Source organism: Anarrhichthys ocellatus, unplaced genomic scaffold (genome assembly GCF_004355925.1).
Source record: "Anarrhichthys ocellatus isolate YVR2014 unplaced genomic scaffold, GSC_Weel_1.0 scaffold17, whole genome shotgun sequence".
Classification (NCBI taxonomy): Eukaryota; Metazoa; Chordata; class Actinopteri; order Perciformes; family Anarhichadidae; genus Anarrhichthys; species Anarrhichthys ocellatus.
In genome coordinates, this window is record NW_022280047.1 from 7,973,200 (window position 1) to 7,987,193 (window position 13,994).

General features: G+C 42.1%; 2 protein-coding genes across 7 annotated transcripts in view; both read right to left on the reverse strand.

The window, feature by feature from the left end:
- The window catches only part of LOC116388569 (transforming acidic coiled-coil-containing protein 1-like), a 12,740-nt gene extending 2,300 nt beyond the window's left edge, over window positions 1-10,440 (reverse strand). Inside the window, exons 1-11 of one of the 6 annotated variants that reach the window (XM_031856566.1) lie at window positions 9,849-10,440; window positions 8,227-8,318; window positions 5,401-5,833; window positions 4,101-4,136; window positions 3,590-3,659; window positions 3,424-3,505; window positions 2,471-2,517; window positions 1,211-1,342; window positions 1,047-1,123; window positions 854-897; window positions 330-490 (exon numbers count right to left, since the gene is read on the reverse strand). In XM_031856566.1, coding sequence (XP_031712426.1) covers window positions 330-490; window positions 854-897; window positions 1,047-1,123; window positions 1,211-1,342; window positions 2,471-2,517; window positions 3,424-3,505; window positions 3,590-3,659; window positions 4,101-4,136; window positions 5,401-5,833; window positions 8,227-8,318; window positions 9,849-9,955 — 1,281 coding nt within the window. In that variant the 5' untranslated portion in view covers window positions 9,956-10,440. Of the gene's footprint in view, window positions 1-329; window positions 491-853; window positions 898-1,046; window positions 1,124-1,210; window positions 1,346-2,470; window positions 2,518-3,423; window positions 3,506-3,589; window positions 3,660-4,100; window positions 4,137-5,400; window positions 5,834-8,226; window positions 8,319-9,848 lie in introns of all 6 variants that reach the window. The other 5 variants (XM_031856568.1, XM_031856565.1, XM_031856567.1 and 2 more) reach the window with 5 other exon arrangements.
- LOC116388648 (phospholipase DDHD2-like) overlaps window positions 10,168-13,994 on the reverse strand; it is a 22,758-nt gene continuing 18,931 nt past the window's right edge. The window contains exon 7 of the mRNA XM_031856693.1: window positions 10,168-10,286. Coding sequence (XP_031712553.1) covers window positions 10,168-10,286 — 119 coding nt within the window. The remainder of the gene's footprint in view (window positions 10,287-13,994) is intronic.

The window sequence follows — 13,994 nt, forward strand, 5'->3', positions numbered from 1 at the left end:
GGGGGGGGGGGGGGGGGGGGGGGGGGGGGGGTCAAGATTTTGGGGTTAACTTCTTCAATCGAGGGGTTTAATTCTGCGGCAGCTGTTGAGTAAGAGAATGTATTTGTTGAGTTGAGGGCCAGGTTTATCTAGTGACCGTCAATGTAAACCCCAGCTGCTCTCACCTCTAGGCGACCACTGCCCTAATCAGAGGGAAACCTTCCAACCTTATTCTGATCATAATCCTCTTAGAGCCCTCCAATTTGTGCTACTATCGGCTGATCGCCTCAGCACTTGAAACCGACACTTTCCTTGAGCAGTTATCTGGACATGAACTTATGACCGCATACTTTCTTAAAGCCCTCCAGGGTGCTCTTCATAGTTTCATAACGCCGAAACACGTCAGAGAGAGAGCGCTCCACGGAGTTCAGGTCTGCCAGAGCGGCTTCCTTCTCCATCGTCACAGTGTGCAAAGCCTTCTGGGAACTCTGGTTGTTGCGCTGCTCGTCCTCTGAGAAGAGCGAAGAAGAAGACATTATTGCGGAGTATTTATGGTATTATGTCTGGTAACGGCATGAAACATTGCAGTTAAACAGGGATACATTCACAAACAAAGGGAAAGGACTTGAGTGAAACATAATTTTTTTAAATTGTTGCTTTGTCTGTCCCAATACAAGAGAATGTGGATCAAAGTTACTGCACATAACTCAGTAAAACAGGAGACTCACAGTACAGGATGACACAAATCACACAGTGGCACTAAACTCATTGGAGACACCATTGAAATAAACAGTTACATGGAAAATAGATGTCTGCTCTGCAGCCCTGACCACACAATTTTAAATAGATTGTATTCTCTAACATTTCTACTCACCGATCATCTGAGCGATTGTCTTCTCATATTCTGCAACAATCTTCCTGTAATAAGACAAAACACACACAAGCCTTACTTAACCTTATGACAGGCTGTAGACAGAATGTTTCGATCTATCAAAACGTCACGTGACCACCATCAAAATCTATCAGTGACGGCTGAGTAAAAAGCATGAAGCAACAGATTGTCTCACCTCATCTCGCTGACTTCTTGTCTGCTGTCGTCGTACTTTTTCTTCCAGTCGTTGGCTACTGCCTCTTTAGTGATGATCTGAAAAGAGACGCCTCCTGTGAGCAGAACTGTGCATGTAAAGAAAACAAACACACGGATGTCATATGTCATGTTGGATGAGTGTACCTCCTCTCTAATGAGGGTGAGAACGGCATGTTTTTCTGCCTCACTGATGCAGATGGAGTCCAGGACCTGACTTCCTGTTTTCTGCATTTCACTTCCCTGTGGCTTGTTCTTCAGTTTGCATGGGTCTTCAAACTGCTGAAGGCAGAAGAAAATCTGTGTTATCGAACATCCAATAGTCTAATGGCGGGAAAGCCCACCCAAACTTTAAGAATATACAGAGTATTCATGACAAAAGCACATGTAGAATTCAACAATACTACCATAACACTATGCCTTTTACACTAAAACAAATTCCCCTTTTCATCCAGTTTTTCTCATCATTAGTTTGGTGTTTTTTATTGTCTTCAAATATTTCCTTTTATAAGTATAAAATGCATAAACCCATTGTACTGTAGGTGCTAAGAAAAGCCAATGCAAATGTCATGTTATTAGCTACAATTTGTATCATCAATTAGTTCGAATGATCAACTAATGAGAGAAACAAACAAAAAGGAATATTTATGCAAATTATGACTCATCATCATCTCTCAAACTTCTCACATTCTCATTTTTCACCCTGTAGCCCTCATGCCTTTCAATCAGTGTTCTTACAAATCTCAATCCTTTCTTCTTCTTCTTCTTCTCCCGTCTCTCTCCTCTCTCATTATGTCCTTCCCTGGATTATGACTGAATGATAATCTAAATCCATCTGTCACCTGAGTACATGAACACGGTGGCAGACACTAAGTACCTCCTGCTGTCGTACAGCACAGTGCGGCCATCATATCAGACTGGTGATCATACTGCAGCTTTAGATAATAATAATAATAATAATAATAATAATAATAATAATAATAACACAAATCTGCACTATTTCTATTTCAGTCACAACACACTCTACCTGCACAATGTTTCATTTACTGAGTAAATATCACCAAATTCAAATTATGTAAGTACAAAGAGCTGAACACAATGTGCCAATGGGACTATAACAGTGACATGTAATGCTGGGACACATCCAGACTTGTCAAAGCGGTTTCTCTGCTGCAACTGATGGAACAGTTTAGTTTAACCAAAGCACTGTCTCTAGTTTGACGAAGAAAAGAGCGCTTCATCTCCATCTAGTGGTCACTGGTTCACGTTGTAGTTGCATTTCTTGCTTAGATGACAAATGTCACAGACATGAGAGTACCACTATGGAAAACAGATAGGCTGTATATGGGCCTGACGCAGCACATATAGGGGAGAGGACATGAATGACTTATTGTAGTATTTATTTACCACTGAGCAGCAGTCTGAGTCCTCAGGTTTTGATGTCACATGGCAGTCTTGAACGGGAAGAAAGTGATACTCATGTTAATAAGAATGGTACAGAGATGCAAAGGTTCAGAGATGCTGTGGCCGATAATGTAATATGGTTCATCATCATGGTCAACAGGTGGCAGTACATGAGAAGTATTACAACAGTTCTCCAGTTGTATTTCTCACTATAAATATCACTCGATAACCACGTGCTCATAGACACTGCTGATTAATGATGTACGATCTGCAAAAAGTATCCCCATGACTTGCAAAACACAATATAATCTTTTCAATGTGTAGTTATTCGTTTTACTTAAGTCTTGCGTTAAAATAAACTCACTTAAATCACTTAAGTGAGAACAAACAATGAGCCTAAATGACTAGTTAAGACATCAACAGAAGTGTCAAGGCACTCATGCAAATATCAGCTCAGTACATCTTTGTCTTTGGACAACACTGGAAAAATACTAATGCTCATAATAAAAAATAACAAACAGCACGCCCCGTTTAGAAACAACGAAACCTCAAACTACTGCACGTGATGCAGTTACGCACCATCTGTAACAGTGTGGCCTGCTCAGATCAGACCGCTCAGAAACTAAAGCTGAGTCAGAAACAGCCTGAAGGCACCTGTGTGATCGTACAATCTGACCGATCACACCAAAACAACAGACAAACCGTACTGTTGCTCTGAACAACTGGACTGTGCTCGTTAAACATTAATCTTGTGTGTAACAGTTGGGCAAAGATGAACCTTCTCACGGTCCGGTATTGATACAACGAAGCTAAAGAATGCTGTCTAAACTTTAACTTCCAGTTATCTGATCTCTGTAGAGTAGAGACTAACTGTTAATGAGCTGTTCACTACTGTTTCAGTGAAGCACTGTAACCGGGTGGCACAACATTCAAATCAATCGTCATTGATTACTCACCGCTTTGGTCCTTGTCTGGTTTGACACTGGTACTGCTCGCCAGCTTCTCCTCGTCTGTGGCGTGGTCTCCATGATGGTCCTCCTTTAACAGACGCAAAGATAATCAGCCACGCTGACTGTATGAAGCTGTTCTAGAGCCAATACTACGACAAGATACAGGACATACATTATCAGTTCTCACCTGTCCGCTGAAGTCCTTTTGCATCGGCTCGGTCTGCTTCACTTTACAGGAGTTCCTGTGAATGAAAGTCAATAACTACATCAGCGTCAACACTATCTTGATCATAAATCTGCATGTGTGTACATGCGGGCAGGTGTGATGATGAGAAGAGGAAGCAGGAGAGACAGAAAGCCTTACGGCCAGACCTCGTTGCTCTGCTCTGTGTGTGCGCTGAGTTTGCATGATCTGCCTTAAGTGCTGAATTAAGCAGAAGAAAAAGCAGATTAATGAAAGAGATTGTTGCCAAATTGAAATGAGAGCAAGAGCAGTTGTTCAGAGCGCTAGAGGGAATTATGGGGTTTCCACTAACACTCTCTCTCCTCTACTTTCTAAAGCTACTCCTACTGTTCACCTTCAGTTTGTGATTGAAGGAAAATTTAGGTCAGATGTGCCTGGACCTGGACTTGTTTCAAGAACAAGGACTGAGGTTACAAACACACAGTTATACAGTACTTACAACAGAACACAGAGGAAATGGACCTGCTCAGCAGTCCTGATGCCACACAGAGAGAAGGGAGACAGAATGACAGGTTTGAAGGAAAGACAGGAGAGGACGGGACAGGGGTTAAACACAAGGGGAGTGCAGGGTTATTATAGTTAGGTAAATTAAAAACAGACTAAAAGTACACAGGTCACAGTAAGTACTATGATAAGAGCTTTGAACTAAAAATCAAGTATTTCCAGCTTGTCCTTTGATATTTTATATTGGCAAGATATTTGTGAAGAGATAATGAAAGTATTGGGAACAAAAGTTGATTGTTTATTATCTGATTGATTATTATCTGGGAAAAATTGTGAACAAACTTGTCACTAAGGATGAACATCTGAAATATTTGTGGCTGCAAAGAAAGATAGCCATCACACGGAAATGACAGCAGGCAAACCCTCCAACATAAGACAAATGGGCTACAAGTATCAATACAATAATCTGCATATGGACAATATGTAATATAATGGAAATGTACTACACTGTACACAGTCTATTGGCCTATAAGATGCAACCCATTACATATGTAATTCAAGAGCCTGTTTCTGTATTTAGTATTATGTTGTCTGTGTCAAACCACTCATTTACTTTGAAAATAAAAATAATCAATAAAAATAATCTTAGTACACATTGAAAAATTACCAAACAAGCAACGGTTCTTCTAACAACATGTGGTCAGTAGTTCATTGCTGTATTGATCACAAAAAGTCAATAATTACAATTGTGTTGTTGTTTTTTGGGTCGTGATTCTTCTTTAAAAGGAAACTGAACAGAAAAACACCACAAGAGGGCGTTGTTTGTCTCTTTACCATTCAAAGAACATTTTCTGTCCACAAGCAAAGAATAGTTGTTAAAAATACTTCATCCAGCTATGAACACTGAAAAACTGCCTCTGTGGAATAATGCAAGCAAATCAAAAACAAATCATCCTGAAAACTGAACTAAAAAAGTGAAATTTTAAAATAAAATGATAACTAAAAGTAAAACATTTAAAACTATAATAACGCTGGTGAGGAATGAATGGCCGTGCAGGAGACAAACAACATCTGAAGATGCACAACAGGCCGACACAGTCGGTCGTAACGGAAACACTTTGATTCCTTCAGGTTCCTTGTGCAAAATAGCGAGCATTCATTAATGTCCCCTGCGGCCATAAAAGAGAGAGCGCTGTTTGTTCAGCTTGAAAATAAATCTGTGAGTCATATTAGTTCAGTTTCAGCCACTGACGGATTGCTGAAGAGGCCTTTGTGTACTTCTGTGTTTTACTCACGTGATACTTGTGCCGTTGGTCTCACAGGTCAGTTTTGTGCTTTGTGTGTTGGAGTTCATGTTGCCATTAAGCAAGTCGGGATCCACACAAATGTCATGACTGGAGATCAAGTTCGAGTCCGGGCTGGAGTCAGATGTCACCGGAGCCTGGTCGTCCACCTCGGAAGGATCTGGTTTGTTCAGCGGGGAAAGGAAGGACAACGATGGGGGCCGGAGGGCTTGAGGCTGGGGCAGAGGGCTGGATGGCGAGAGGTCCCCTCCAGCACCGGGATAGCTGCTGAGGGTCAGGTTGAGGTTCTGGTCCAAACCAAAGCTACGGTCGATTGGTGAGGAGCCGGTGAGGTTGTTCAGGGAATCAACCTCTCGGGATGAAACTGGGCCCACATCCTGGTTGGAGTTCTTGTCCAGAAAGTGGTTTGTGACATCAGGAAGAACTGTGAAAACAGAAGAGATGTAAGTTTGTAACTAAGTTTATATAGAACCTTTCAAGGGCAGGTCACAAATAAAAGAAATGAGACAACAGACACATAATAGAGACTTATAAAAACAGTCTGAAGCGAGGAATAACCAACAGAGCCTGATCAGAGACCTGCTGTTGACATAGGACTGCAGTAGATCTAGGCTGGTGCCTCACACTGAAGAGCTATGAGAGTGATTACAAGAATCTTTAATCGAATGGTAAATACGTGTGTATAGAAATCAACATCGGTGTCACATAGAACCTTTTAGAGGACACAATGGGCCTGAGTTTTGCAATGTTTTTCAGTTTGAAACATCCAGAATGAATGAAACACTTAAGGAGTCGGTGCCTTGTCCATAATTACACCTCGGTGTCGGATGAAAAATGTAACGGAATATAGTTGCCTGCTGTGGCCGTAAATGGCACTATTATCTGCACAGCAGTGATGGGAGATACCTTTGAAATTACTTATTATCCGTCCAAAGGGAAGTTTATACCAAGCAAACAGAAAAGGACCCAGGACAGAACCTTGGGGCTCACCACAATACTGAGTTTCAGAGGGAGGCAACTGAGAAGCACTTGTCAGAAAGTTAGAAGGAGATCCACAGCAGGGCAGACCCAGTGACAAGCAGATCTCAATCCTTACTTCAACATCCCCATCCTGAGGCTACTTAATGATTGTATCTGTCATTCAGGGATTTAAACTTGAATTGACGGCTTTCTTCTTCTCCTGTTAGAACACTGGCGGCTGGCTTCCTCTCAGAGCACTTCACATCCTGTGTCCTCACACATCCTGTTAACAGCGAGCTAACGACCACAGCAGCAGGCTGGTCTCTGTTGAGTCACTCTGCTGCTGAAGCACGGGACAAACACACCCACTCACACTGTAAAGCTCACACAGAATGATAAAACTAGAGAGACTCTCCTATATTCTTCTGTAATCCTTCTCAACTTGCTCAAAACGTGGATGAAGTCGTTGTGGTTTCACTTTCGAGCAGGTAACAGCTTCTCACACCTTTGTCATGACTGAAGTCCAGAGTGTTATTACATCATACATTGGATTGATGCAAGTTTATGTAAGCTTCTGCTCAAAATCTGGGTACTTTCAGACACACACACACACACCCTTTGGAGAAAGGGAACAGATGTAGCAGAACCACACCCAGTCATGCAGAGTACACACCACCACGTGGCCTAGCAACAGAGACAACATCAGGCTTTATTACACAGCTCTACCAAAAAGAGGAAAACCAGACAGAGAAGTGAGAGAGAGAGAGAGAAGCGGTCTACGGGTTCAGCTATGTCCTGGTTCAACAGCACAGTTTAATTGTAGCCTGTGGTTGTTATTATTAACAGTGAGGGTTTCCCCCTGAGACGTTACGGTCTAATTATACTCAACCGGAATATCGATTACTCCACACAGTCAATCTTTTATTTATGAAACCAACACATGTTTAGTACAGAGCATGTGACTGGTTTAGCATTGAAAGGAGACTGTTACTGTCTGCAAACCAGACTCATTAATAATCACATTAATCTCCCTGTTATTCCCATATGCTGAGGTTAAAACGTGTCTGATTCCAACTTCATCACGCAACAGTAGTTGTCAAATTCAGTCACTTTAATGACAACGGAGAAGCAGCGGTCACAAAAAAACATCAGTGAAATAAAAGCATCGCATTGAGCAGAGAAGATGCACCCCACATGATCTATTACCATGGTAACGTGTGGGTGAAAGCAGGGCAGTGGAGGGGGGATTAATCTGCTGCTCATCAATCAACCGATTACGTAGAGTGTGTCTGACAGGATGGTTACATTTAATTTAATTTACATTTAACGTCCCCCAAAAAAACAACCCTAACCTGAATCTTAAAGCCAAATATCTCAAATACTGCACAACTAAAACTATCGCCACGATCAGGTACGACTAAAGGTAGAACATAGTTTATGATTTGCATGAACCAGCCCTTGAACACACCTTTGTGCCTTAAAGCTATCTGCTTAAAGCAATCTGCTGGATTGGACTTTTGGACATTGTGACATCAGTGTCGGGTGTGATTACAGCTCGGCTGCTCTCTTCAGCCTAATGTTAGATTACTCTGTTAAGTCTAAACACGAGCAGCGATACGAGTACTTTGCCGAAATGAAACACATTATCGACTTATTTGATCAGAGAATAAACAAACAATGTCAATCTTCAGTACTCGGTAGATGTGGATCGTCTGTGCTACAGACACATTTCAGTTGGTACCAAAACGTATTGAGGCTTGAAACCAAGCCTATAGCCTGAGAATATATATCCAAAGCAATCGTTTAGGTGTGACAGAGTTTGACCAGTAAGAGCCCCGGGTCACGGAGCCGTCTCACCTGTGTGGTTGGAGTTGTCCAGTTGGCTGAGCAGCTTCACAACACCTGGACACTCTGCCTCAGGAGTCCCAAAGGTCCCCTCCGAGTCTGAACTGAGGAGAGAGAGACAAGAAGACCTTAAAACACCATCCACAAGGAAAGAAAAATACAACAAATCTGTTCGAAATAGAAAATGTGCTGTAACTGACAAATATGATCCATAAAACAAAATGAAGTCTTCTCATGAAGCATGTGATAAAACAAGTCATGTCTGGTTTAAAGCTACATATAGAACAGTCTACTGTCTTTGAGAACAATGAGGCATTGAAAATGTTGATCAGTCTGAATAATGACATATAAATGCTACTAAAGGACATATAACAGTGAAAGTTTGGATTGTGTGTTGCAGTTTTAAATTCTTTCTCACAAATAAGCATATATTCAACTATCAATCTTCTGTTTTCTTAAAGTGACAGTGAGAGTTCAAAGCAGCTAAACATAAACAAGCTGCTTTGATTTTAAAGGAAGTCGGAGGAAGGTAGAGGAAGTGAAGTCCTACAAGGCCACCTGCATCCTTTGCCTCTCAACAAGGACACACTGTGTCCCACACGACTCATTCACACACACACCCACACACACACACACACACACACACTCACACACACACACACACAGTTTTTGGTCTGCTGTGTCAGCTGCCTAGACACCCAGCCTAAATTTATGCCCAAACTGTGGAGAGACAAAAAGGAAGGGAGAGACAGGGAGTGAGAGTTAATGTGGTTTTGTGTGTGTGTGTGTGTGTGTGTGTGTGTGTGTGTGTACCCGTTCCCAGCCGCTTCAACACACATCAAAACGTCTGCACTCTAATGAAAAACAGCACGAGAAGGAACAAAGCTCTCTGTGCCAAACACAACCACACTCCATCTCTGATACCAGTTCACACAAACACATTCACGCACGCTGGAGCCAGAGCGAATCCTAATATACATACCCACCCACCCTGCACACACACACACACACACACACACACTCACACACTGAATCACGTCCCTGGATGGTTACTTAGAAACTAGCGATGGACGGAAAAAGAAATCAAAAGCTTTGGAAACTGTGGCTTTTTCCCCCCATCCCCCAACATTCAGCAACTGTTCCCCAACTGCCAAACAGCCATCACACATAAACACACGCACACACGTATAAAAACAAGCCTTGGACACAGTCATATCCTCCGGTTTAGTGCCTCATAAAGAAACAGGATGGTACACACAAAGCAGAGGCTGACAAACAAAAATGGAGTAACTGTATTTTGACTAAGAATCTGCTTTTAGCCAATGACAGCATGACCAAGACACTGGGATGCACAGCATTATACAACCACATCTGTGTGTGTGTGTGTTGCTCTCTTTGTGTGTATATATCCACCACCTGTCAATGTGAATCTGGGAATCTGCAGTCATCGCACAAGAACACAATCAATATAGTGCTATTTATTAAAGCAAATACAGAGAATCACCCATTCCTTTACAGATATTCTCTGTTTCTATTTCTTACACTGACCCAACAATCAATCAATCTCTCTCTCTCTCTCTCTCTCTCTCTCTCTCTCTCTCTCATACACAAACGCTGTGGCCTAGCCCTCTTACTTGTCCTCTCCGTCATCCCTGGATCTGGGCTGCCCCTCGTCCCCAGCACCCCCAGTCACCGTTGACCATGTCCATTTGGCCCACTGGACCGGAGACAACCAGGACATCCCTGCAGCACGTTGAGTCTTTGAACCTGCTGCCACCTCCAAGATTAAATAGCAAAACTTCCTCTTCCTCTGGGCTCGTTTCGATTGTGGCTGCTGTCAGACAGATTCAAAGATCTTCCACAGTCCTTTCTACTTCGAAAAGGAGCCGTGGACCTGTCTTCTTTCCTCTCTCCCACCTAACGTCAGCTTCTGTCCGTCTTGCTTTCTCTTGCTCACTTCCTCCTCTTGCTTAACTGCTCTGCTTTCTCATCCTGCCCTTCTGCGCTGTTGACGCTCATGAGGGGGAAACGTGTCTCACGCTGCTGCTGTTGCTGCTCTGCTCTCCACTGCACTGACTCACACATTAGAGATTACTGGAGCATCAGTAGTCACTCCTCTCTCCCCTCCCCTCCCCTCACCCTCTCCCTCTCTATCTGGGTGGCCGATCAGCTGCTTAACAGACGTCGGCTCGCCCTGCTCCTGTGTGTTTGCTAACTCGCTCACTTGCTCTCAGGAGTTTGCCTCCCCCTCTCCCTGATTCTTTAAGGGTTTGCAAATCGTGAGGGGAGAGGGGGGGGGGGGGGGTGAGGGAAGGCAATGCTTCCTGTTTTAAGAGGCAAAGAAGCGTCTGGTTACTCTGGGACATTTGTGTCCTTAACAAAGAGGAGATGAAAAGAGAACAGGGGAGGTAATGATGAGGCTGACAGTATCATTTTAAAGATGTAGGAGGAGATGAGTTTGGACTGGATATAAAGCTCATCCAGAACTCATAACATCACAATATTCTATCTTAAAGTAAAGCCCATCTCACTGAGATTACACCCTCACTAAACTATAACAGTAAAATGCAGTAATGCCCTAACTATCTACTGACTTCTTGATGTGTTCGGCCTGCCCACAAAGAGTTAAAAAAGGTAAGTTGAGTTGTTAATGTTTTGTTTACTAGTTGTTTACCTCCCTCGATACATAAAGGGACAGAGTTGAATAGAATGTTTTACAAAGACTAAGAGTGTACTTTGTATAAGCACTATAATCTAAACAAACAGAGAAAATCTGAACTGGAAATGTAGCCGATTATTCCATGATGTGTGAGCAAACCCACAGAAGATGTGTTGTTCAGTGGAAACATCCAGGCCAGACAGAACACAAATCAATACGGCAAACCTAGATTCAACAGTAGCGCTGCCATGACCCATCTGACTGGCTGCTCACACACTTTCACACACACATGTGCCTCTGAGGCGGTTCATATGTGGCTTATATAACTCTAAGTACAGGCTTTCACATTTATACATTTCTCTCTCACACACACATCTAGGCCACATGAGACGAGCTCTTTGAGAAAACATGAACCATGACTAATGTAATAAGGGAGGCCGGTTCAGCCCCTGTGAAGAAGGTGAGCGGGGAAAGAAAAGATGCATTTCTTGTTATTTGCACTTTTAGGTTCCTTTTCCTGCTGTTTAAAGACAGGAGCTCTGCCACTGATGACACTGAGCTGGTCCACAGAGACACGCGGGCGGATAGATGAGCACAAACACACTCAGGAATAATGTCACACACCAGTGAACGCGGAGAAAGATGCTCTGTTCAATCTGTGATTGCTGGACTGAACAATTGGAGCAAATTAGAGGCATGGCAGAAAAAAAGCATTCATTAAATATGAGGAGTGAGAGTCGGAGACATAATAAGTGAGTTTTTGGGCAGGACTGAAATGTGAAATTCATTCCTGACATTGACTGAATTCCTGAAATTGTCTTCTTGTTTCCTTATCTGTGCGGCTGAGAAGACAAACCCATCCGTCTTGCTGTGGACATGATCTGCCTGAAAGCTAACAAACCCCCTCAAGCAGTAAGAGACGTCCTGTGTTCACTCTGCTAAGCTGTAAACATGCCTCTGGACGAAAGGCGGGGCGATAATTCAACTTTGTCTTTCTTTGTTTTGTGATGAAATCATATATTGAGATATTATAATACACAATTATGTCCTGTAAATTGATAAAAACAAGCACATACTAACTTGTTCTGCTCCTGGGAACACGCTAGCGTAGTTAAATCAAACTATGTCTTGATCTGATTCCTCTGCATGTAAACATAGTCAGCATGGCTGAGAATATTGTTTTCTATGGTTTCATTTGAAACTGTTATTTTGCAACCATAATAGTAATAAAATAATATAGGAAATATAAGAAAATACTAAGTACCTTTCATTCACAGAGGAGAATCCAAAAATAGGCTTTACCATTTGTTCATTTCATATAGACTGTTTATTCATTGAATTACCAGAAGACATGCTCTATCTCGATGTATATCGTTATGGAGAAATTATTAAATGATCTATAGATAGAAGATTTTGGCCATGTTTTCCAGCCCTGCTCCTGACATTAACACGCAGGAAACACAGGTATTTAAGAGAGGGGCAACATGCAGAAGTGGACGGTGTTAACAGCTCTGACTCTATTCCCGGCCGAGACGCGAACCACAGACGGAGAAGAAGGAACACAGAGAGAGAGCTCCTCTGTAATACCTTGAAACCACAAATAGCACACAGCGAAACAGAGGCAAACCCACACGTACAGTATACACCCTGTATGCCAACTAGAGAGCTGCCATCTTAGCACACAGGAGTGGACATTTTACACCACACGGCGAACGAACACCGGCTGTTACGTTTCTTTGCCGTCAGTAAATCCAGCAAGAATGCACGTCCTCAATCATCAATTACATTTTGACTGATAGCAGCATGTGTGGTTATGAGCTAAGAATACATCAGCGAGGATAAACACGTCTGTGAGCCACAACAGAGGTGATGTGATATACTGGATGAGATAACTATGTGTGTGTGTGTGTGTGTGTGTGTGTGTGTGTGTGTGTGCACAGAGAGGGAATTAGAGAAGCTTCTCGACTATCACAGACTGTTCATCTCTTTCCTCTCAACCCCCTGGATGACGACAGAAGGTCACCAATCGGACATTTCGTACAGCATCGTATAGCATCACCAGGTCAACATTTCTCCTGACCAACTATTCATAATATCTTAAAAATGAACGAGTGGATTTACATTGAATTTGCTGTGATTATTTTTAGACATACTAATGGATATAGAAGACACTTGTCCTCCCCAGGAGGATGAGCCATTTAGATTTTTAACATCATCACAATCTCCTTCTCTCTTTTACATTTTTTTTATACCCAGAACTGCTAAAAGTAACAGAGATCTCAGCATGTTGTCTGTCAAACACTAACCCTGTTTCAATTACAAGTCACATTCAAAGAAATGTAGCAAGCACTGTTTTCAAGTATTTGGACTTTACCTTGAACATTTACATTGCACACATGTCAAAGAGCAAACCTGCAATGTGAACATGTCGGTGTAAGTGTTAAAGGTATAAGTGCTCCTGATCATGTGTCTTAAATCAAAGTGCTGTAAGGTTGGCATTAACTACCCCAGTTACACCGGTTGTTGGAGATTTTGTAAAAACACACCTCTGAATACAACACAGATCAGAGCCTTGATCCTCTCTGACTGAATATAATATCATTTTAATCTTCCTCTTTGAAAGCTTTAATCTATGAATTAGACCTTAAACCTACAAGATCAGTGTTTTGTGGTCTTTTTTTTATGACTCAGACATCTGCACTGAAGGAAAAGCAGTCTACCAATAAAATACTTCATAATATTTCATGAAGAAACTTCTAATTATCTCAAACAAACTTCTTCAAACTAATGTATTCGTGTGCAACAGAGGATACAGCTGAGACACAGACCCTAGAAGCTTAGAGGTTGAGCCACTATTGTTTGGTTTCAATAGAAAGCGGCACAAAAGATATTTATAAAAACAGGAAGTTGTTCTAAAGTTCCAGCGCAGGCTCTGTTGAGACTTCACAGTCTGCCATAAACCTACGGCCATGTGACGTGAATGTGAACGTGTATTTGAGAATACAAGAAGAGGCGTGAGTACACAGCATATGTGTGTACAATATGTCAACTATTTGTGTTTATCAGTAAGTTTTCATGTAAGACATAAACACTAGTGCATATCTATATATATATATATATC